The sequence below is a fragment of the Catharus ustulatus genome, chromosome 8 (assembly GCF_009819885.2).
Source record: "Catharus ustulatus isolate bCatUst1 chromosome 8, bCatUst1.pri.v2, whole genome shotgun sequence".
Taxonomy (NCBI): Eukaryota; Metazoa; Chordata; class Aves; order Passeriformes; family Turdidae; genus Catharus; species Catharus ustulatus.
In genome coordinates this window covers 31116052-31138528 of record NC_046228.1, presented here as the reverse complement: position 1 = coordinate 31138528, position 22477 = coordinate 31116052, and the positions used below count along the sequence as shown (strand labels likewise).

The 22477-nt window shown below is 51.2% G+C and overlaps 2 protein-coding genes across 13 annotated transcripts in view; both read right to left on the bottom strand.

Moving 5' to 3' along the window:
* Positions 1–779: 779 nt before the first annotated feature.
* DNAJB12 (DnaJ heat shock protein family (Hsp40) member B12) lies at positions 780–17879 on the bottom strand. Its single transcript, XM_033065934.1, has 8 exons — positions 17724–17879; positions 13642–13819; positions 12581–12726; positions 9604–9789; positions 8202–8278; positions 7499–7608; positions 4685–4857; positions 780–3837 (listed from the first exon to the last, which is right to left on the bottom strand). The coding sequence occupies exons 1-8, from the start codon at positions 17854–17856 to the stop codon at positions 3719–3721; spliced, it is 1122 nt and encodes a 373-aa protein (XP_032921825.1). The 5' UTR covers positions 17857–17879; the 3' UTR covers positions 780–3718.
* Positions 17880–19430: 1551 nt separating this feature from the next.
* MICU1 (mitochondrial calcium uptake 1) overlaps positions 19431–22477 on the bottom strand; it is a 90514-nt gene continuing 87467 nt past the window's right edge. For all 12 annotated transcript variants that reach the window (XM_033065919.2, XM_033065918.2, XM_042779517.1 and 9 more), the window contains 2 exons: positions 21162–21251; positions 19431–19839 (listed from right to left, as the gene is read on the bottom strand). In XM_033065919.2, coding sequence (XP_032921810.1) covers positions 19676–19839; positions 21162–21251 — 254 coding nt within the window. In that variant the 3' untranslated portion in view covers positions 19431–19675. The remainder of the gene's footprint in view (positions 19840–21161; positions 21252–22477) is intronic.

The window sequence follows — 22477 nt, the reverse complement described above, 5'->3', positions numbered from 1 at the left end:
GCTAACGAGCTAATGGGCAGCTCAAACCTCCCACACCTTTGGTGAGTGGGCAGGGACCAGCACACCCTGAAATTCAAGTGTCTCCCATTGCTCCAGGCTGGGAATGACCCAAAATGCAGCAAAACCACCCCAAAACCTGCGCTGTGGATGTGCCCCGTGCCGGCACGGCTGACTCACTGCAGAGGGGAAATGGCAGGGACGTGACTCTCGGCCTCTGAGAGGAGGGGAAAGAAAGGGAAAGGGGAGAAATTCCCACTCTTGCCTTCTGAGAGAAGGGTAATAAAAGGGGAAATTCCCACCCAAAGCTTCCAGTACTTTGGTGCATGGGCTTGGGGAGGAAGAAGGAGGTGCCAGAAGGGTCCAGCCTGCCCCAGATTCGTGCTGCTGCAGGGAGGGGGATGTGAGGAAAAGAGACCCATCCCAAATCCATCTCCAAGGCTTTGATGCCAGCACGAAGTGCTCCCTGCCTGCACCAAAGGCAGCCCCAGCCTTCCTGCCCACCTGATGGGGATTGTGTCCAAAGGGCTCCCAAAGGAGCTCAGCCAGAGGATGTGGGGCTAATGGGATGGGAAGAAGAACTGGGAAATCCCAGTGGAGCAGGTCTAAAGCAAAGGAGTCCTGCTGGGTGTTTGCTGTCACCTTACCAGGACTCACAGGGGCACCACATCCTCTCCATCCTGTCCTTCCCTCTGCCACCTCAGGGCAACCCTCATCCACTGCCAAGGAGCTGCAAAACCAGAGCTGGCTGGAGCAGGGATCCACAGGACACCAACCCAGCCTTTCACGTTATAAACATTTATTTATAGATGTACAATTGTATAATTAACTCTAAATCGAGAGATACAGCCTCTGTGAGCATCCACTGGGATCCATTCTCCCTCCTTAAGATCCGTGGGTATCTACCAGGAAAAATAACCCAAAGGCTTTGGCAGGTAGGCTCTGGACAGGCAATGCCATTGGGCAACACATCCAGCTCCTTCTGGGAGCAGGATTTTGGTTTAACCCCGTCCCCATCATCCCTGTGCCTCTATTGAGCGCCATTTCCAATCCTCAACTTCCACCCAATTTCTTCTGAAGGTGGAGGAACCATTACAAAAAAAATAAAAATAAAACTCCTTAAAATCAGCTCCAAGCCATGGTGGCTGTGGGATAACAGGGCTTGCAGCCAACGGGAGGCTGAGATTTCACAAAATAAATAAACAGCCAAGACAGAGTGCACGGATTCCTACGGACAACGGGATGAAACCACTTCTGCCAGCCCACCCGGGAGCTGCCATGCTCCCAACTCACCCCCCTGACCATGCCAGGGGACGATTTTCACTGGAAATGTCTTTAGACACAAATGAGCTGCAGAGTAGCAAAAAAAAAAAGAAAAAAAAGAAAAAGAAAAAAAAATTTAAAATCCAGTTTATTCCATGGGAGGTGGCTCTGCTTGTGCTGGCTTCGCTTCCAGGAGATGGCTCCTCACCTGGAGCAGCCTCACACTGGTCCTGCCCTTGGCGGGGCAGAGGGCAGATCAGACAGCCCCTGATCTCCCCCAGCAGAACCTCTTCCAGCAGAATGCTTTGTTCCTTGTGGATTTGTGGCATTTTCCAGATGTCCTCCGGGAAACACGAGATGGATGTGAAGGCTGGGGCAGGGCTGCACCCAGTGGGTGGCTGGTTGGGTGAGGAACCCCAGCGTGGGACAAGCACAAAACCTCCAACAAAGGGCCAGGCCCATGGAAAGCCCTGACTACCAGGCAGAATTCCAGCAGACTCGGCAGAAAAAGGAGTTACGTGCACAAATTAAAACCAAAGACTGACGAGCAAAATCCATCCAGGACAATCCTTCCCATCCTGAGCGCGACGCCGGCGCTCAGCTGACCCTGCGGCTTCTGCCAACTCTGCAAATCCATGCCACAGGCTCCCCCTGCTCTCTAGGATCCCCTGCACTTCTGGGATTTTGGTTTTATCAAAACCCCAAGAGCAGGTGTGTGGATGTCCCCATCCGCAGAACGTCCTCCTGTGAGCAAAGCACAGCAACTGCAAATGGATTTCTGGTTTCCAGGCAGGAAAGAGACATCCTGGGAAGAGGCTTCCCGCTGCCCTGCTCCCCAAAATGGACAGAAATCAAAATAATTTAATCATCCAACCCCTGCATAGTTTAAAAGTATAACATATATACAGCTATAAATTAATGCTAAATAGATTATATTTTCTTTTCTTTCTCTTTAGTGTTTTCTTTTATCAACAAATTGTCCCACTTGTCTCTCCATTAGCAGCGGCGAAGGGTCTCCTGCTTCACGGCTTCTGCAGTTAGTTTGGGTTATTTTACACTCTGGGTGTCTGTTCCAGGGGCTGTGGGATCCTTGTGGGATCCTGGGAGCACGCCAGTAGTGTTGGAAGGAGGGGAGGAAGACTGAAAGCTGGATTTCCTGTCACAAGCACTGCCTGCAATCGTCAGAGGGGGGCAGAGAGAAGAAAGAGGGGCAGTTGTGCGTTGCTAATTCTCCAATTCCATTTTCCAGATAAGGTTTGATTCTTTTTAAATAGCAAAAGTCTGTCACCTCGGCCTGGTGCACTTCCCCAAAAGTCTTCAGGCATTTTGACACTCTGGGAACAGAAGTGGCAGCGGTGTCAGTGTCCGGACAATCTGTGACTTCCCCTGCCTTCCCCACCCCACAGCACAGGCAGCAGCTTTTCCAGGCTCTTTCCAGACCATGAGTGCAGGGAGGGAATGAAAGAAAAGCAGGTAATTAAAACCAGAAGAGCGCAGTCATCCGAATGAGAGAGCGGGCTGATCAAGATAAGAATGGATCCAAAACCAGGGTACAACAAAAAAAAAAAAAAATACCCAGAGGATTTGCTTTAAAGGTCAAACTTTCAGATTGCCCAAAACTGCAAATCAAGCAGCTCAGTCTTCAAGGAGTCCCTGTGAGCCGGAATGGTGTCCACACAACACCTGGGACAAACTTCACCCAGGAGATTTTTCCATAGAAATCCTGCATTCAGATAATTTTGGGGTAGTGGGATCTGCACATTGCACAGCCAGCCCAGCAGTACCTGGTAGTGAAATCAGCCCAAAAATTTATGCAGAAAAAGGACTGCAAACCCTGTGGCAATTTTTTTTCATTATTTTGGTGCAGTTCTCCCAGCACATCCGGTCTCTCCTTATCCGGGCTCTCCTTAATCCAAGCTCTCCAAGCCCCAAATCTTCCAGAGCCTCCCCACCAGCTGCTTTTCCTCTGATTGCCAGTTTAACTCAGTAAGTTACTTCTACAACCTGCTGGGAACATTTGCTTTGTTCTCCTTGAATGGGAAGGCCATGGAAGGGGGGGCAAGGAACATCTGTTGGGTGGGACTCCATTCACTGTCACCGTGTGGCTTCACGTGCCAGGGGGTAACAGCTTTCCCAGTAAAACAGGCAACAAAGCAACCAAAACCAAGGGTTCATTAAAATGTGGGGGCTGGATGCCCCAGCACGGAAAGAAACTTCCAACCCCACCAAGGGATTCTGCCCTGTTCCTAGAGGCCAGAGAAAACAGGGAGCCTGGAGAGAGCCGTGGGTGCCGACATGCAAACGAAACCAAATCAATTCCTGATTAACGAGGGAGCGCTCGTCGGAGGGGAGGCCTGCACGTGTGCACCCCGAGGAAACTCCTGGAGGGCTGTGTCTCAATCAGGGATCTCAGTGATCAAAGCACTATGGTTCCCTGCTCGTACTTGGGCTGGGACTATCAGTGCAGGGAGGCCTGGACGTCTGACAGTCTGCTACAGCTGGGGGTGCCCATCTTCTGCGCCCGCTCGTACAGATCCGAGTCCCCGAAGTAGCGTGCCCGGTACAACAAGCCTTCCTCTGCAAAGGGAAAAGCCTAACGTCAGGAATGCCCTCTGGAAAAGACTGCCCCGCCATGCCCTGCTCCCCCACCAGCTCTGCTGGGAACAGGAGGCACCTCCAGCTGCCCAGGGTGAAGCAAAGGATGAGGATGAGGAAATGCCCCGTGCCCTTCAGGACAGGATGGGCGTAAGAGCTGCTGACAGCTCATCCATCCTGGGAAAAGCCAAGGGAACCCGTCTCCGGTCCCATGAGGTGCCTGAGCAGCCCACACAAAGGCTACCCCAGCAGGGTTCGGTGTGTTTGGCACCGCCCAGGGATCCCAGCCCCTCCAGCATTCCAGCACTGAAACCCTACCCCACAGCCGTGATCATCACAGCAGTCAGAGCACACAGGCTGCCCCTGGACTCGTTGCCCCCACCCCCATCCTCCAGGATATTTGGCTGGATCATCTGCCTGGGCAGCCCTCACAGCCCTCAGAGCATGGGTGGGACTGGGACATGTGACACCAAGGGCAGCAGACTTGGCAACACTGTCCTAGACCCACTGAAATATTACACAGAGATCCCAGAGGTTCTACCTTCCCCCTCCACTGGAAATCAGAGGTATCCTGCTGACACGGCAGGGGAACCTCTAGGGCACAGCTCTTGTCTGACCAGTTCTGCAGCAGCATTAAAAAGCAAAACAAAACAAAAAAACCTCCACATACCGGGCCTGTCATGAAGTCATAGACTGAAAAAAACAAAGCCAACAACACAGGAAATGCGCTGGCACCGTGTTAAAGTGTAACTTTAGCACGATTTAGTCTCCAGTCAAAGAGTTTTCCAAAGCCATCCCATGGAGCAGCTCCTGACCCCTCAGTACTCACTCTGCTGCTTCTCTCTCCAGCAGTTATTCCGAAGGTTTGCTATGTAGTCGTCCTCCACGCTCCGCTCAACGTTCTTCAGGTTCGTGCCCGTGTATTCCTCGGCAAAGCTCTCGGACACGTAGTAGGGGACTTTCAAGTGCTCTGTGACCCTCCTGTGTGTGTGACCCACAGACCTGGTGCAGGGACAAGAGCACATCAGTGTAGGACAAGGGCACAGCAAAGCCCCCAGCTTATGTGATGTGATTCCAAATTCCTCACCCCTAACCAGCTACTGGCTTGGAGGGTTGGAAGGGAGCAGCATTTCACCAGCACAGGGAGAGAGAAGCTGCCAGACCTCCAGCAAGGTGAGCAGAACTCTGAATACAGACAACTCCAAGACACATTGCCCAGGGCCTAAACCCACTTAAAATAAAATGTTCCCTAAAATTTTTATTAAATGATTAAATCTGTGATTTCTTCCATTCACGAAATGGGACCTGCTCTGTGCGCCAGCCTGCATCAACCAGCACAGACAGCACTTTCCAGAAGGAAATCTCTCCCTCCCCTGGCCCTGTGGATTTGCATTTCAGACAAAGCCCTGCTCTTGTTTCCCCTGACACTCCAGCAAATGTAGAGATCCTCCCTAGGGTGTGTGTGAGAGCTGTAACATAGGAGCTGGGCCCAAATGCTGGATTTGCCAGGAATGGCTCCACCTGGAGACGTGCCCGAAGTTCCCTGTAATAAATACCAGCTGCTGCTGCTGTATTGAAAGCCAGCCTGATTCTTAAGCCAGGTATAAACATTAACTGATCCAGCTCACCCTTCAGTCTGTTATCAGAGTTTACAGGTGGGATCCCAAGACTCCTGCACGTTTCACCAAAGCTCAGCACTGAGTAACTGAATGGACTGAATAGGAGCACAGAGCTCTGCTGGAATTTCTCAAGGCTGAGGTGCCTTGAAAAAGCCAGCCTCACTATTTTCCCTGTCAAAACAGATTCCTGAGCTCTCTCAAATCCTCTCCTGGATAAAGATGGACTCAGAGCATGCCCTTACAGGAGATGGACTGGGAATGCCAGGGATGCAGCAGCACACTGGGGTGTGAAGCATGAAAATCGAGGCACAAGAAACCTGTCACCTGCAGTCAGACATGCAATCATGTCAGGCCAATTCCATGAGGTGTTACTGAACAGTAACTATCAGGCCCACAGCCAGCAGGAAGATCCCTTTTGGAAGAGATTTACAAAGGTAACAGTGGTTCTTTAGGACTCTGCCCTCCTCAGCGACAGTTTCACTACAGAGAGGTGGCATTTAAACCTCCGGGTTCAAAGCTTCTGTTGCTCTGCTGGCTGAGCTCAGGCACAGCTTTCCCTTCACTCCCCGCAGAGGAGCTGCCAGTGAGTGATCCAGCAGCTCCTCCTACCGGCCCTGCACCGCCTCATTTCAGCTCAAACACCCTGGCTGCTCGGGAAGGCTGTGGGAGGACTGCATGAACTCATTTGCCACCCTTGTCCAAACCCAGGCTTGGAAATCGGGTTGCTTGCTGCTACCTGAGCATGCAGAGACAGGGACAGCACAGGGAACAGGGAATGGGGAGCAGAGGAACATCTGGGGCTCAGGGCTGGCTTCCTCGGGCAGCTGGCAAGGCTGGAAGCAAATCCCTGCCATAAATGCTGCCCTCCCTTCAGTGTCTTCTCATCCCACAAACTCTTCACCAGTATAAACCAAACTGGTGTATGTGTATAATGCTTGGTTTTACAATGCTAATACCAGCTGTGGAAATCACAGCTCAACACCCTTCACCCTCTCAGAATAAACCTTAGCTGTGCCAAAACCATCCCATCTTTTGGTCCTGAGTACCAATGTCACAGTCTTCACCCTGAATTTAAACGCTAAGCTGGTTTTTATAGCATTTAACATCAAGCCCCTCCCCTGGGATTGTTCAAGGTCAGGTTAGATGGGGCTTGGAGCAACCTGGTCTAGTGGGAGGCGTCCATGACCATGGCAGAGTTGTGGAACAAGAAAATTTTAAGGTCCTTTCCAATCCAAAGCCTTCTGGGATTCTATGACCAATGGCAAACATTGCTACCTGTGAAAATAGGCAGGAACCCCAGGCTGCCCTCTCTAAATGTGTTTAAGGAACTTACACTGAACATGTGTTAGGCTTTTGCCAAGAATGATGCAAGCAGACAGAAATCAAGCCTGTTTTCCCACTCTCTGTTAGCACTGCAAAGTGACTAAGAATAAGGACACATTTCATTAGTCACCAGAAGGAGCAGATCAGGGCATTTCCACAGGATGTAGAACAGAGCAGTTCCACTTTCACATGCTCAATGTCTGGTCAAAGCTATTTCATGGCAAAATGAGAGTTTAGAATCAGGGGATTTCTCTGGGAGTGTCTTTTATTCCTTATCCCCTTCTTCTACTGCATTGTACTAAGGCTTTCATGGAGAACATGGCTTTTGTTTTTCACACTCTAACTCTACACCTCAATTTGTTCCATATGGGATTTCGGTGCTGGCCTACATCCTGCCCAGACCATTTTGTCTGTCCCCTTCCATGACAGACACAGCTGTGGGTGTGGGCTGCAGAAGGTCCCTGACAAGGAACTCTCTCCATTAGCTATGCAAGCCCCTTCCAACTTTCCCAGCACCTTGTATCCCACACCTGCTGGAGAACCACAAAGACTTCATTGGGAACAGGAACAAGGGGGTTAGGAGATAAAGCAGAAAAGACAAAGAAAGCCAGGAAGAAGAGAGGCAAGATCCCTGCCCTGCCACACTCCTGCAGAGCCCACCCCTACCCACATGGGTAAGTTTTAGAGGAATGGGTACTTACAGCCTGTGGCTCAAACTGTAGGGTGGGCTGGAGACCATCATCTGGCTGAGAGCAGACACGATGATCAGGATGAGGATGGGCATCAGCTGCACAAACAGCCCCAGGCCACCCTGAGGAAACAGAAACACACAGTGGAGTGCCACCCATACAGCTGCACAAGGATCCCTTGGCATCCCTCCCTCCCTCCCAGAGCTCCAACACAACCTCCTCTCTCCTGCTTTTCACAGGGAGCAACCCAAAATAGCAGCCCACAGGACAGTGCGAGTCTGAAGGTCCAAAGCCCCTGGCCCTTCTCAGGATGTCACAATGGGCAGAGGGGACTGCCAGGGGGAGCCTTGGGAGGGAATTCCAAAAGCCTCATGCCCACAGTTTGCTTTTCTAGAGCAAACCTGTGGTTTTATGGATGGCCTTCTCCCCTTTTCAGTGTTGGATGGATAAAGGTAATTCCCTCTCTCCCTCATCTCCTGAGCTCCCTCCAGTTCCACCTTTAAGCTTGAGGAAAAAATGTTCAGGAAGCTCTTGTTTGTTCTTTTACAATAAAATTGGCTCTGCCCAGACAACAGCCATAACCCTGACTCCAGCTTTCTGTTCAGGGGGGTGGCAACAAGCAGGACTGTTTCACTAGCCAGCCACAGGACCCAGCTCCCAGTGATGTGCTGGGAAAATCCCCAGTCTCCCAGATCCCAGCATGTTTTCCACTTACATCCCCCTGGTGCTCCCTCCTGTCCTGTCTCTGATGGTAGGTGTATCTCCTGCCATTGCTGTACACGTGAACATTACCTGAAGGAAAAAACAAAGAAGGAAACTCTCACTCCAAAGTCACAGTGTGGAGGGTGCCCAGAGAAGGACTACAAAATCCATGATTCATGTCACCTGCTTACAGGCTGGAACAGGAGTATTCCTAAGGTGGTTTGAGTGCAGAGTGGGCACAATTCTCTAAGATTTTTGCAGGATCATATGAAAACTCAGCTTGGAAGTGACCTCAGGAGGGTCAACCCCCTACCTAAAGCAGGGCCAGCAATAGAGAGAACACCCTGCACAGGCTTTCTCCCTCCTGATGGAATAGATTAAAACCAGTTACAAACAGAAATAATTCTGGTGTCTTTCCCACCCTGCAAACAAAGCTCCTCCATGTCTTGTTTTAAATGTCAAAGCTACAGCTGCAAAGGGAGTCAGGCTGAGAGAGCAGCCCTCAGTTCTCTTGGGACAGTGAGGAAAGGGAAAAAGAGTCTGAGTTAAAATAGCAACATGCTGTTTTTGCAGGAGTAGCTTGGCCTCTCTGCCAGGCAGAGCACAAATGCTGCAAAAGGCTTCCAGATGTCTTTGAGTCATTGGTGTTGGGGTGCTAGTGCTTAGATTCCAGGCAGGAAAGAGCTACCTGAGTGAAATTTCTTAACTGAAACCTTTTTTTTTTTTTTGTTTAAGTTGGTCCACAGAGGTCAAAAAGCCCTGCTCCCACTTCCAGTCAGATATGACTGGAATAAATACAAAGGAGTATTCCAAAATACCCTTTTCCTGACATGGAATTTCTGTCTTTGAAGCAAGTAAAGGAACAGATTCTTTCCTGCTCCCCAAGCCATGATCAGTACTGTGGACAGACAGGATGCAGATTTCAATTCACAAGGTCTAAATTATGCTGCAGAAATATTATTTTCCTTTTTTTAATGGGACATAGGGAAGAGAAGGAAGTGGCCACTGATCTTGGAGAACCTGTTCCAGCTGCATGGCAGAGCAGACAGAGATCAAGAACAAGGCCCAGGTGTCACCACAGTTTGCTCTGATAAGAAGATTAAAATTCCAAAAGCACCAGGCAGAAAAGCCTTCCTTAAAACAGGATTATTTTCACAACGACCCTTAAAACAAGTCACTTTTTGTTCTAGCAGCTGCTAGATGCTGCCAGCATGCAAACAAACACCTGAGGCTGGCTCTGACGGTTGCTGAGTTCTCCAAAGATGAACAATTTAAGAAACTCGAGGTGTTTAGGCCATGTGTGAAGCAGAACTCCCCCTCACCAACCCTTGCACAGCCCAATAAACCCCAACCACATCGTTCCAACACCAAAAGGATGAGGCCCCACACAAGGAATGAAGGTTTAAGGTGCTTACTAGAGGGAAAACCACCCCCAAAGAACATGTTGAAGAGGTCCTCGGGGGAGATGTCGGCCTCGAAGCCGCGGTGGAAGTCGGCGTGGCTGTGCCCGTGGCGGGTGGGGTTGAGTTTCTCGTCTCCGAACTGGTCGTACTGCTTCCTCTTCTCCGGGTTGCTCAGCACCGCGTACGCATTCCCAATGGCTGTGACATGGAAAACGAGGAAGCAGTCAGCTCCTTTCTCCCACCTACAGCCCTAAAAACTGCCAGGATTTGCCTTGCTCGTCCTGCAAACCAAGAGCCTCGGCTACCCACGGCTTTGCAACAGGTACCTGGCACGTGTCTCGGGCAAATCCAGACAGGAGGAAACCACACTCAGCAAGAAATTCCTTAATTAATTCAAATGAAAGTTATGATATGACTGATAAGGATTTGGTGCATGTCCTCAGAGAAACCCTTCAGCTGTAGGCAGCTGTGTAATGAAATAAAATTGTACTCGACAAATTTTATTCAAAAGGGAATTCAATGTCAGAGCCTAAAACTAGAACCGCAAAGAATTTAAGTATGGGCTAAATCCCTGAAAGAGACTTTAAAACTTTCCATAAAAGCTGCTAAGGAAACACTAGCCAGAAGTTGCATCCATCAGCTATGAGTTTCAGTGCTTCCAGATGCCACATGCAAGGTGCATAATTACAAGGACTGTTAACCAGTGCCTGTGAGGCTGGAAATGTACTGGAACTAAACCCCTGCCAAGTCCCCATGTCCCTCTCCTTCCAGCCTCAGGAGTTTGAGCCCTTTCCCCAAAATGTCTGCCTGCCACCCTCCTATTTCTGTCCTCACCTCTGCACACACTGCAGCTTCCCACTCCCTTCTGTACCAACCCACCTCAGGCCTCCCTGCATCACAAGGACCCAAAAAACTCCAAAAAACCCCAACTGCCCATGACAGTGGCTGCCTGGTGTGTAAAAGGCAGGGGCAGAAGGGATGGAAAAGGAGGAGAAGTGGGATAATGTGCCTTTTTGGAGAAGATCAGCTCTAAGATTCAACATATTCCCCACAGTCAGATAGAGGAATATGGTTTCCTCCTGGAGTGGAGATTTGGAGGCAGAGGATATAATGTCAATACACTCCTTCTCCTCCTTGGTTATAATTAGTGCACCCAGAGCAAACATTTCTGGAGCCAGGCAGGGAAGCTGGTGGACAAGGACTGACTCAGAGTGTATCAACCACACAGCTGGACAGAACAAGGGAAGCAACAACAACGGAGCGGTCCGGGGTTTGTTCACTGCCTGACTTTGTGCTGACAAAGCTCAAGAAATGCCTCATTCCAAAGCAGGATTTCAGCTCCAAGTAGCCAGGCTCAAGGTTTTCCCCAAGAGCAGACAAGCAGTGATGCAGATCTGCCAGGAGACAGCCTGCAGCCAGCTGGAACTGTAAACTGAGACACGGGCTCAGCACAAGACGCAGCACCTTATCAGCGGTCACTGGGAAGGCGAATGCCAAGACTCCAGCTAATACATCAACATAAGGAAAAATTAACTCATATCCTCACAGCAGGGCACGTTTCCCCCTTCACCCTCTGCAACCACCCAGGTGGACTTCAGCTCAGCTCAGGGGCTGAAGGACAGGAAGCCATGGAGGCACAGCCTGCAGGAGATAACCCGCAGTGGGGGATAAAGGGCACTTTGCTTAACGCTCCACTTCTGGCACGTAACTCCTGCCAAAGCCTTGGGCAAACATCATTATTCAAGATTACAGGTGAGGAAACCTGCCTTTGGCCACCAAGGATCCAAGGATGAGCTGTGGAGCAGCAGCTCTGTGCAGGCAGAGCTGATACCTGTGTGCAGGTGCCCTTTCATCTGCCCCCCACACCAGCACAGGCTCTCCCAAGTAGCTGGGGGTCAGTCACTCTTTGCTAACACTTATCAGGGAAGGATTGAAGCCTTAAAAGGCTTGAACAAACCTTACCCAAGACTTTTACTGCTGAATTTGCGTCTATGAGGAGCTCATCTGAATACTGTACCGGTACACTCACATCAGGCCAGCCCTGCTCCCTGCTCCAGCAAAGGTCTCATGCATTTCACTCCCCAAATCAGGCTGCTTTGGGGTGGAAGGTGCCTTAAAGACCCTCTTATTCCACCCCCTGCCATAGACCTTCCAATTTCCCAGGTTACTGCAATCCTGCCCAACTTGGCCTAGAAAATTTCCAGAGATGAGGCAGTCACAGCTTCTCTGGGCATCCTGTGCCAGGGCCTCAGCACTATCTTGAGTAAAGAATTTCTTTCTAAAAAGTGTCCAGAATCAGACTATTTAAATGACTTCCAAACCAGTGCTGTACAACTGGCACCAAGGAGCTCTGTGTTTAGCTTAATGACAATAATCGAACTTCCACAGCTTGCAGGGGAAAATGGGATTATATGTTCCAAGCAATAGCATCTCTCTTGGAAAATGACTCAAATTTTAAGATATCTTACTACCCAGGAAACATCCCTGCTGCATTTACAGAGAGGCTCTGAAAATTGGGCTCTTTGCAGCAGAACTAGAGCTCCTTTTCTGAGTTCTGGCTGGGCTCACTTGTATGGTTGCTGCAGTTTCACCCTAGAAATTTCCACTTGGGACTTCCATCCACCAATTCCATCCACGAACGGTCAGGTTGTTCCTGGGATGTTTCTGCACTGGGTTAATCCTGACAGAATTCCCTCCTGAGCAGCGAGGCGGGAGGTTGGAGCAACACACAGGGAAGGGTTGCTGGGAGAAAGAGAAAGAAAGCTTCTCCTTACCCAGCCAACAGAGGTGAATCCTACCCGTGCCAACCTGTGTTTATTATCTTAAGCTCATACTTTGCTCATGACACGACCAGCTCTGAATGGAGGCAGCTTCACAAAGAGCAGCTTTATTTCACTCTTCCTGACTCGTGGAGTTGTTTTTGAGGGTTCTCACAAGCCCAGCTCAGAGAGAGTTGGGGGGCAAACCACAAATCTGGAGCTGGCTTTACCTTTGAATGCCTCCGTGGCCCCTGGCGCATGGTTCTTGTCTGGGTGGAATTTCAGGGCTAGTTTCCTGTAGGCCTTCTTCAGATCCTCATCAGAAGCTTCTCTGTTGACTCCCAGAATTTCATAGTAATCTTTGCACTGCTTTACCCTGCCAGGGGAGAGGGGAGCAAACAGGGACACTGAGTTCCAGGAGTGAACCCCTCCTTGTCTCGAGTACTTGTCAGCTCTGAGGCTTTTCAGGCAGCACAGTTTCGATGGATGTTACTCAGGGATCTCTGGATTACTCAGCCCCTGCTCCTCAGAGGGTGACCCAGTTGTTTTCACCGACTCACTCTGGCTGTGCCAGCAAGACCAGCACAGAACGAGTCAGGCCAGTGGAGGAGGAAGAGCCTCTCCTCAGACCCACACAGGAATGTGATAGGCAAATAAACTTCACATTCATCACGTTCACGTGTTGGAGGTAGTTTGGGAAGGACTACAGTACCTGAAGGATATTGGCCTTTCCTCCCTCACTCTCTCCTCAGCTAATTCCCAGATCAGAAACTTGCATCAGCTGAATTCCAGAGAAGGAAGGAGGGAGCAGCCCAGGGTGTGCAGCCTAGGGTGTGCAGCCCAGGGTGTGCAGCCCAGTTGCTCCTGGGCACACTCAGCCCAGCCGAGGCTTTTGCTTCTCACATGATGAAACAGAATCCAGCAGGCTGGGTTTTTGGAGAAGTGGATGACATAACAAACATTCCTGCAAGCCCCTTGGAGAGGTTCTTGCATAATTCAGGCCGTGCCCATAACCTTAAACAAAGTTTACCAAGGGACTGCACCAGCAGTCCTTCAGCTTCCAGGATGGGCAAATGGGAGAAAGGAACAAAGGCAAGCTTGAAACAGAGTTTGGAAAATAAGCAGACCCAACCCTGCTGCCTACCAGGGCTGCTGGAGCTATAAATCCTCCTGGGCATATTCTTAACACTATTCCATACGGATCAAAGCTGAAATCTTTAAAATACTGTGAAAAGCAGATGAGTACCACGTGATAAAGTCAAACAGGTGCCCCCAAGGGCTGTGCACAAACCTCTTCACTGCATCCAGCTGGTCCTGAGTGTAGCCCTTGGGGGCCTCCCCCCCAGCCTCTCCGTTGGCTGATGGGAAGTCTCCGCTCATTTTCCTGAACGGAGGGGTTTTTGTGGATTCCTTGGATTGGGACTGGCCATTGGCGGGTTGCTCGCTCTTGTTGAGTGACTCAAGCAGAACTGAAACGAGAGAAACAAAAACATAGAGAATGCACCAAGCTCAACCTGCCCTTCCAGCTCTCCCATGAAGAGACTCCTCTTCATCTCTGCCACCTTCCCAAGACCCCCCTTCCTTCCCCAGGAAGACCCTCGCCTTTCCTCCCACATAATGTTTCAGCTCCTGTTGCTTCTCACCCAGGTGTGAGGGCTACTCCTGAAGATATTCTGCTTCTCCCAAAACACACAACCTCCATAAAAACCCCAGTATCACACAGACAGACAGTATAGGAGCACCAGCAGATCAGCCAAGCAGTGTATCCCTGTCCTTTTTTCCTTTCCATCTCTCCTCGACAGCAAAGCACGTCCAAATTTGTCCTCTAGCACATTCTAAAGTGTATTACTCTTCTTTATCTCCTGCCTCTGAGAGCCTACAGTGCCAGGGAAGCGATGTGGCGATGTCACATCTTTGGAGAGCTTAGAAAATAATTCTGTGGGCTGCCAATCCCACAGGGACACTCCCCTTTTGGGGACAGAGCTGCGGCACTGCTGGCTGCCAGCTCTTCACACGAGTCACACGGGCGCTTTGTTCTCCAGTCACTACCTACGGATTTGGAGCAGCTGTGAAAACCATCTTCCCTTTCAGTTACTGCTGCCTATAAATCCACCTTCCCTTTTCTTTCCCTCCTTGCAAGGCCCAAACAGCCTCTCCAGCCAAGAGGGGACAAACATCCAGGCCTGGCCTAAGCACCCAGGTGAAACAACAGAGGGAGGCTCCAAGCATCTATCCATCATGCATTTCCCTGGCAGCTGCATGGCACCACCTTTTAAAACTGCTTTTTAAACCAAGCATCAGACTGATTTCTTTTTAATGGAGGGGAAGAACAGGCACATGTGCTACAGTGAAACCCAGCCAAGGATATTTACACAGGCCCCAGTATCCTGAGCATGCAGTCCTTCATCCAGGCCCTAGAACTGGGAAGGACGTTCCACCTCCTCCTATGGATTGCACACCACAGACCTTGCACTATGGGGCTATCACCTTCTTTAGGCAAGTGCAAACAACACTTGTAGGCCAAGAGATGAGCCAAGATATCCTATCTGGCCCCAGCACTTGGAGGGGGCAGAAAAATCCACTCACTAATCCAAAAGCCAATACAGGATGAGGGATGAAAAGGACAGTGGGCTAAGGAGCAGTAACTCACTGGATGAGCTTTTGGGGCTTGGGGGCTTCACAAATTTAAAAATAATTTATTTTAGGAAAATAAATTCTTCTCTCCCTCATATTCCCAATGCTTCAGTGTTCACTAAATTACAGTCTTCAGTTTTGCTCTTTCCAAACCTGGAGTGATCTAAATTTCACCTCATGAGGCTGTTCCCCCACCTACCCCCCTTCCTGCTGCTTTGGGCTTAGTTCCCTACAGCTTACCAGGAGATTTTGATCCCAGAACAATTTGGGTTGGAAGAGATTTCAAAGCCTACCCAGTGCCACCTGCTGCCATGGGCAGGGACACCTTCCACTATTCCAGGTGGCTCCAAGCCTCAAAGTCCAGCCTGGCCTTGGACACAGGGGTCCAGGGGCAGCCACAGCTTCTCTGGGCACCCTGTGCCAGGGCCTCCCCACATCCCCAGGGAGTAATTCCTTCCCAATATCCCATCTACCCCTGCCCTCAGGCAGGGGGAAGCCACTGCCCCTTGTCCTGCCACTCCAGTTCCTGATGAAATCCCTCTCAAATTTTCTTGTACTCCTACAGACCCCAGAAGGAGCTGTGAGGTCTCCACACAACCTTCTCCTCTCCAGGCTGAGCAGCCTCAGCTCTCCCAGCCTGGTTCCACAGGGGAGGTGCTCCAGTTCCCCCAGCAACTTAGTGGCCTCTTCTGGACTCTCTCCAGCAGCTCCAGGTCCCTCCTGTGCTGGGTCCCAGGGCTGGGGCAGCTCTGCAGGTGGGGTCTCACCTGAGTGGGGCAGAGGGGCAGAATCCCCCCTTCCTCTGCTGCCCCAAGGCCATTTCTGAAACCCAAGCACAGAAATCCACAGATGGCTACAGGTCAGTCCCATTTTGCTCTGCAGCCCCAAACCTGTTGCTTTTTGCATCCTCTGTGCAGCCCCAGCACAGCAGGAATTCAGGGATTACTGGAGTAGAGAGTGCAGAATTCTGCCAACTCAGTTACTCCCCAGCACATGCCACAAAGCACTTTTCCTCCCTTATTAGCCAGCATTTACCCAACTTCTGATAAATCTTCCCCAACTCCCACTTAAAGGTGACCAGTGTGTGACTGTGCCTCTGCCAACGTGCCCTGACACAGGAGATTTTTGCTGCAACCCCCTTGCAAAACCCTTCCCTGATACCCTGAAAAGCCCAGCCAGGGTCAGAGCTTGCAGCATGGGCTGTGCAAGGGCCACGTCGCTGAGTGTTGCCAAACCCTGGTAATTCCTGAGAAAGAGATTTCCCCAGGAGCTCCTCAGAGACTCAGTGACCACCGTGGGATCTCTGGCAGTATTTCCCAACTCCAGACCCAGCAGGACATGGAGCAAAGGGTCCTTGGATGAGAAACTTGCCACAAATTAGCAGGCTGTGTTTAACATTAACCCACCCTGCTGCCCCCCTGGCCTCTGCCTTCTTCCAAACGTCACTGCTCCTACCCAGTAATTTCACCAAAGTATAAATTCCGGAGGAAAGGGAGGAGAGGAAAACCACACCACACCACACACACTACATGCTGTGTTTGAGGGAGCAGGAAGAGGCCTGGTGCAACCAAAAAGAGGATTACAGGAAGCCTTGGGACAAACAAGCTGCAAAGCTCAGCCAAAGAATCCAAACTCAGATGAGGTCAGAACAAAACAACACAAAACAAAAAAATTAAATCTACAGCCCTTTGCACAATATTCTGCAATGTAAGAACATGCAGGGAAGAATTGTATTTGGCTGCTTTCACAAACCACTTCCCATATTAATTAAAGCTTTCAGGAAATTATGAAAACGAACATAAATCTGGCAGAAAGTCTGCAAGGAGGATTATTTTGTTACGCATGTGAAAGTGTGAGCTCAGCCACGGCCTGGCTGTCTGCAAGCTGTGGGCAACTGCTGGAGGAGGAACAGGAGAGGGAGAGGAGGAATACGATGAGAACAGGAAGAAGAGGAGAGGAGGAGGAATGGGAGGAGGAAAGGAGGAAGGCTGAAGAAGAGAGGACGAATAAGAGGAAGAGACGAGGAGGAATAGGAGGTGGAGGAATATGAGGGGGAATGCAGGAACAGGGAGGAGAGGAACAGGAGAGGGAGGGGAGGAATGGGAGGAGGAGAGGAACAGAAATGAGGAGAAAAACAGGAAGAGCAGAGGAACAGGAGGAGGAGGAAAGGAACAGGAGGAAAGGAATAGAAATAGAAGAGGAAGAGAAGGAATAGGAAAGGAGAAATATAAGGAGAAGAAGACGAGGAGGAATAGGAGAAGGAATGTAATAGGAAAAGGAGAAGAGGAATAGGAAAGGAAGGGGCTAAGGGCTTTTCGCAGCCCCCCGAGAACTTCTTGCCAAGCTCTTCCCTCCCCTCAGGAATGCTCCACCAGCAGCGGGTGTCGTGCCCGCGGCTCAGGGGTCCCACAGCAGCGCGGAGCCGGTGTCCGTTCCCTTCCCGGCCCCCTCCTCAGTGGGAGCCCCCGCTAAAGACAGAGGCGGCGGGTCGGCGGTACCCGATCGGTACCCATCGGTACCGGGTCCCAGGCGGCACCCGGCCTCAGGAGAGATCCGGTCCCAGCCGGTACCGCAGTCCGAGACCCCAGGACACCCCCCGGGACACCCGAGGAACTCGCTTTCCCGGCGTGCCCCGCGCGCACTGCGCAGGCGCGGTGAGGGTGAGAGGTCAGGCCCGGCGGCGGCCGCGCAGGCCGCGCTCCCCCGGGCCTCCCGCCGCGCCCCCGGCCCGGCGCTCACCGCGGACCCGCTGCGAGGGATACAAGCGCTGCGCCTTCTCCAGGAAGCGGCGGGCCTTGTCGGGCTGGTTGGCCTTGACGGCGGCCAGCGCAATGCTAATGCACCGCTCCGCCTCGTCCCGGTTCGACTCCATGGCGGCGGCGGCCGGGCGGGGGGGCGGAGAGGCGGGGCCGGGCGCGGATCGATGACGTCACAGAGCCCTGCCCTCAGCCGGGCGGGGCCGGCGGAAGATTTTTGGGGAGCCGGGAAGGCGCAGGGAGGGAGCGGGATTTGGGGGAGAGACAGGGATTCCCCAGAGAGGCGACCCTTGCGTGGCTCCAGCCGGCCGCCCAACAGGGGAAGGGGACGCCACAGGGCACCCCCGCATCCTGCTCTCGGACGGGGTTCGGAAGGGAGGGATTAACCCTTTCAGGAATTCTCTCCCATTCGAGTCCTCCTCCTTATCGAGTTTGCTGCCTTTGAAACAGGTCTTGGCTGCGGGGCTGTGCCCGGGACGGGCTGAAGGAGACGCTAAAGAGGGATGAGGCTGCTCGGAGCTGTTTCACATTTTTTCACATTCAGTCGCACCAGGGATGGCCGTAACAACCTTTATTCTAAACGAGAGAATCCAGAGGCGGGTGACATCCCTGGAGGTTGGCCGTGGGGAGCAGGCAGGAGGGAAGGAAGAACAGCTGCTGCCAGGAAGGGCCAAACCTGCACTCCCAGCTTGCCAGTACAGGGACCCACACCGAAACCACCCCAAAGGAGCAGGCTCTGGCTGGGAAATGAGGGAGCAGAGGAAGATGAGTCTAGCTGGAGTGATAAGGATCAATATCCCTGCAAGAACCACGGAATTCCAGAATGGTTTGGGTGGAAAGGGAGCTTAAAGCTTATCTAGTCCCTTTCCCTGCCCCGGGCAGGAACACCTTCCACTATCCCAGGTGCTCCAAGCCCTGTCCAGCCTGGCCTTTGACACTTCCAGGGATCCAGGGGCAGCCACAGCTTCTCTGGGCCCCCTGTGCCAGGGCCTCCCATCCTCCCACTTCCTTCCCAATATCCCATCGAACCTGCCCTGTGGAAGTGGGAAACAATTTCCCCTTGTCCTGGCACTTGAGGCTCTCCATGTTTCTTGTCATCTCCTTCAGGTCCTGGAAGGCCACAATTAGGTCACCCTGGAGTCTACCTCCAGGCTGAACAATCCCAGTTCTCTCAGCCTCTCCTCACAGCAGAGCTGCTCTATCCCTAGGATCATCTTGGTGGCTTTCTCTGGACTCTCTCCAGCAGTTCCATGTCCTTCCTGTGCTGGGGAAGGAAAGTATTCCAGTATTCCAGCTCTGGAAAGTCACAGGTTTCCCCCTCCCCAGAACACCCCATCTTCAATGCCTCAGTCCCAGCCCTCGGGGAGGATCTGCAGCAATGGAGAGACAGAGCCAGGCAGTTGTGAGCAACATCTTTACATGGTATTTTACAGAGGACAGCACCCAGCAAACACCTGTGAGCCCCTTCCCGGTACAATTCCCCATGGAGAGGACTCTCCATTTAGGAAATCAATCAGGGAGCTCCTGCAGCAGGATGCTTGTGCAAGGCAGGAAGGGCAGGAGAACCAGTTGCTCCACTACTTTTAGCTGCCCTTCTGCAGCAGGTGCAGCATGGAGCTTTTGGCTGGCTGGAAATCCAGGAATTGCCCGGCCCGAGGAGCCCAGAGGAGCAGTCTGAGAATCAAAATAGCATTAAATAAAGGTGATTTGGGTCCAGCTCTCGAGCAGAGAACATCATGCTGTGGAAGTGGTGGCAGTAAAAGTCCTTTCTTTGTTCCTGAGAGAGGAATATTTAGGAGCCAGCAGCAAGCAAATACAGGCGTGGATTTCTAACTTGGATTGACAAACCCCTCCTGTCTCAGACAGCCTGGGCTCTCCAGAACCTGGTGCCGCCCATGGGCTGATCCAGGCAATGTGGGAGCTCCTTCCCAGCTGCTACTGCTGCTTGGGAGTTGTGAAGTCCCACGCTGTCTCCTGGGCACACTTCCACATGGCCCTCATGAGCCGTGTGAAGCCCATGTCCTTGGGCTTCTCCAGGCCTCGCATCAGGCGCTGCTTCATGATGGCAACAAACTCCTTGTTGCTCAGCTCCCCGTTCCCTGCAGAAAGGAGGAAAAATAATCAGAGACCCAGCACCAACCTCCTTGAAATTACAATTTTGAAGGGCAGCAGCCATGAGTGTCCTTTGCTGCAGAAACTGAGACCACCTCCCAAAATATCCTGCTGAGTTTAAACCCCAACCCTATGGATGCTTGCAGGGGCAGAAAAGCAAATGCAAACCAAATGTCCGTGTCCTCCCAGGAAACACTACTTTAAGTGGTTTAGGAAATTGTGGGTGCACAAGTTTTTCTGATAGAGTAGAAGGGAAGATAGATTTGTTAATCTGATACATGAGGTTATGGAGAGTGCAGCTGCTGGGCAGCAAAATTCCAGCAAACTATCAAGGGGTGAGCAAAATTCCCTCCAGTGCTGCAGGTTTTTAATGTCTGTAAACACTGATGGAGTGAAAACAACAAAATAATAATAATAATAATAATAATAAAGAGGTCTGTGCCTGCTTTTCTACTTGGTTTCTTCCTTGGGGGACTCCTCTGGCAACCAGTCTTTTCCCCCAGTGATGAGCTATCAAAATATTTCGGAGTTTTTCCTCTGAGAGAAGGCAAACAGGGAATATTTGGATACACTTCAGCTCACTCTAATCTCCAGCCTGATCATCTGGCGTGAAGATTGTATTACAACAGTGGTACTGAAGCACAGAGGAAAATAAAACGGGAGATGTGACCTTAGAAAGGCACAGAGGAGCAGGTGAGGCTGAAACCACGAGGGAAAACAAGGAATAAAATAATTAAATACATTTTTTAATGTTCATCCTTATGCACCAGTGCTGCCACTCAGAGCTGCCAGATGCTGGTGATTGTGCTGGAGAAGCAGGGTGCCAGCCAGGACTCTGATTTTGGCTTGGCAGGTTTGGGTAAATGCAGAATTTCCTTCTTTCCAAGTTGGAATTGCTGTAAACTGGCAAGGACTCCAGTAACTCCTGTTAAATCAAGCTGGGAGTGCTTCAGTGTGGCAACAACTACCCTGGAGGGTGCTTGCACCCTCTGCTATTAATTAAAATTAAGCTGACAGTCTAGGATTTTGGAGATAAAGCCCAGACCAGCTTTTTTCCAACAGTGGAGCACAACAAACTGGATTTCTATGGGAGGAAAAAAGGAGCAAAGTGTGCACACCAAACCCTCCTGTCTGTACTCCAAAATCCACATCTCACAGGGTGGGAACCATTGGATACCCTTCCCAAAAGGGCAGGGGGATCACCACAGATCCATGGACAAGGAGCATGGCAAGAAGAGCCTTTTGCCCTGGGTTTCCTGCCCTGGGTTGACTCTCTCCCGGCCTGGCTGAGGTTGGGGTGGTCGCTCACCGTCACAATCGAAGAGCGCAAACACCACGTCGCACACGTGGTCCGACAGCTCCACCTTGGCCACTGTTCTGGCCACTTGCTGCATGGTCACTGCAACAGAGGGAGGGCACAGGGTCACACAGGGCTCAGCTGCAGCAGGAGACTCCTGCTCCTCCATGGAAAACAGCCTTTGTGTCTTCAGAGAGGCCTGGAATAAACTTGATCAACGAGGCAGCTTCTTCTGACAGCATTCCAAGGATGATACTCTATCAAGCAACTATCCCAGCAGGCTGGGAATTCCAAAAACTGCTTTTCCTGTTACAACCCAGTCACTGCAGAATGAACCCAGCTACCCTCCTGCAGGGAACAGACCAGATTAACCTTGCAATAAAATAAAGAGTTGTAAGGAATTATTTCCCTTTTCTCTGTGTTGTGGGTTGGCGAGGTTTAGAAATTTTTCCCATTATTATGTTAAGCTAGCCGGGATGGCTCTCCTATTAGCCGTTAAGAGCTGGAGATAAAGGACTGCTGAAGCAATGATGGCCCATTAGGGAAAGGTGGAGTCCTGCTTTTGTGTTCCGCAAGTAAGAGGACACGGCGGGGGGTAGGAGAACACACGGCTCGCCGGCCGAACTCGAGGAGAGAGGTTCCTTTTCTCCTGTTGGCATCAGGCTTCTTGGATTTGGACTGCTAAAGCTTCCTGCTTCCTCTGAACAACTGGGAACTGGGACGCCCACGGTGAGCAGAGTTCCTTCCTCACCCTTTTCTTCCACCTGGGGCGGGTGAGGTCACCTGGCCCCCTCCCCTGCCCCTGCAGCAGCCGCGACTGAGACGCCGCCTGCCCTGCTCCTTCGGAGAGCCATCGGTGACTGACAAAGGGACTGGGACTGAATTCCATTCTGTTCTGTCACTGGTTTTCTTTTTTCCTTTCGTATAGCTGATGCCGTTTTTGTTTGTCTTGTAAATATTTCAGTAAAGAACTGTTATTCCCAACCTATACCTTTTTTGTGCCTGCGAGTTCCTGAATTCCCTTTTCCTGGCAATACTGTCCCTTTAAACCAGGACAGATCTTGGCGCCCAACGTGGGGCACGAGGTTAAGGAATAACAGTTCTTCAGTTGCCTGAGATTGTTTTATTTTTGTGTGTGCTAGCAACATGTGGTCCAGTTTAATCTGGTTTGGGCTGCACGTGTTCATACATGTATATCTCCCATTTGCAAACCCTTACATAAGCATGGGCCCTGTAACTAAGGCTACTGTGACTGTTATCGAACTTGCTTTATGGGTTGATAAGGTGAGGAATTCATGGATTTTTAACTTCCTTTGGACGGCGGGTAC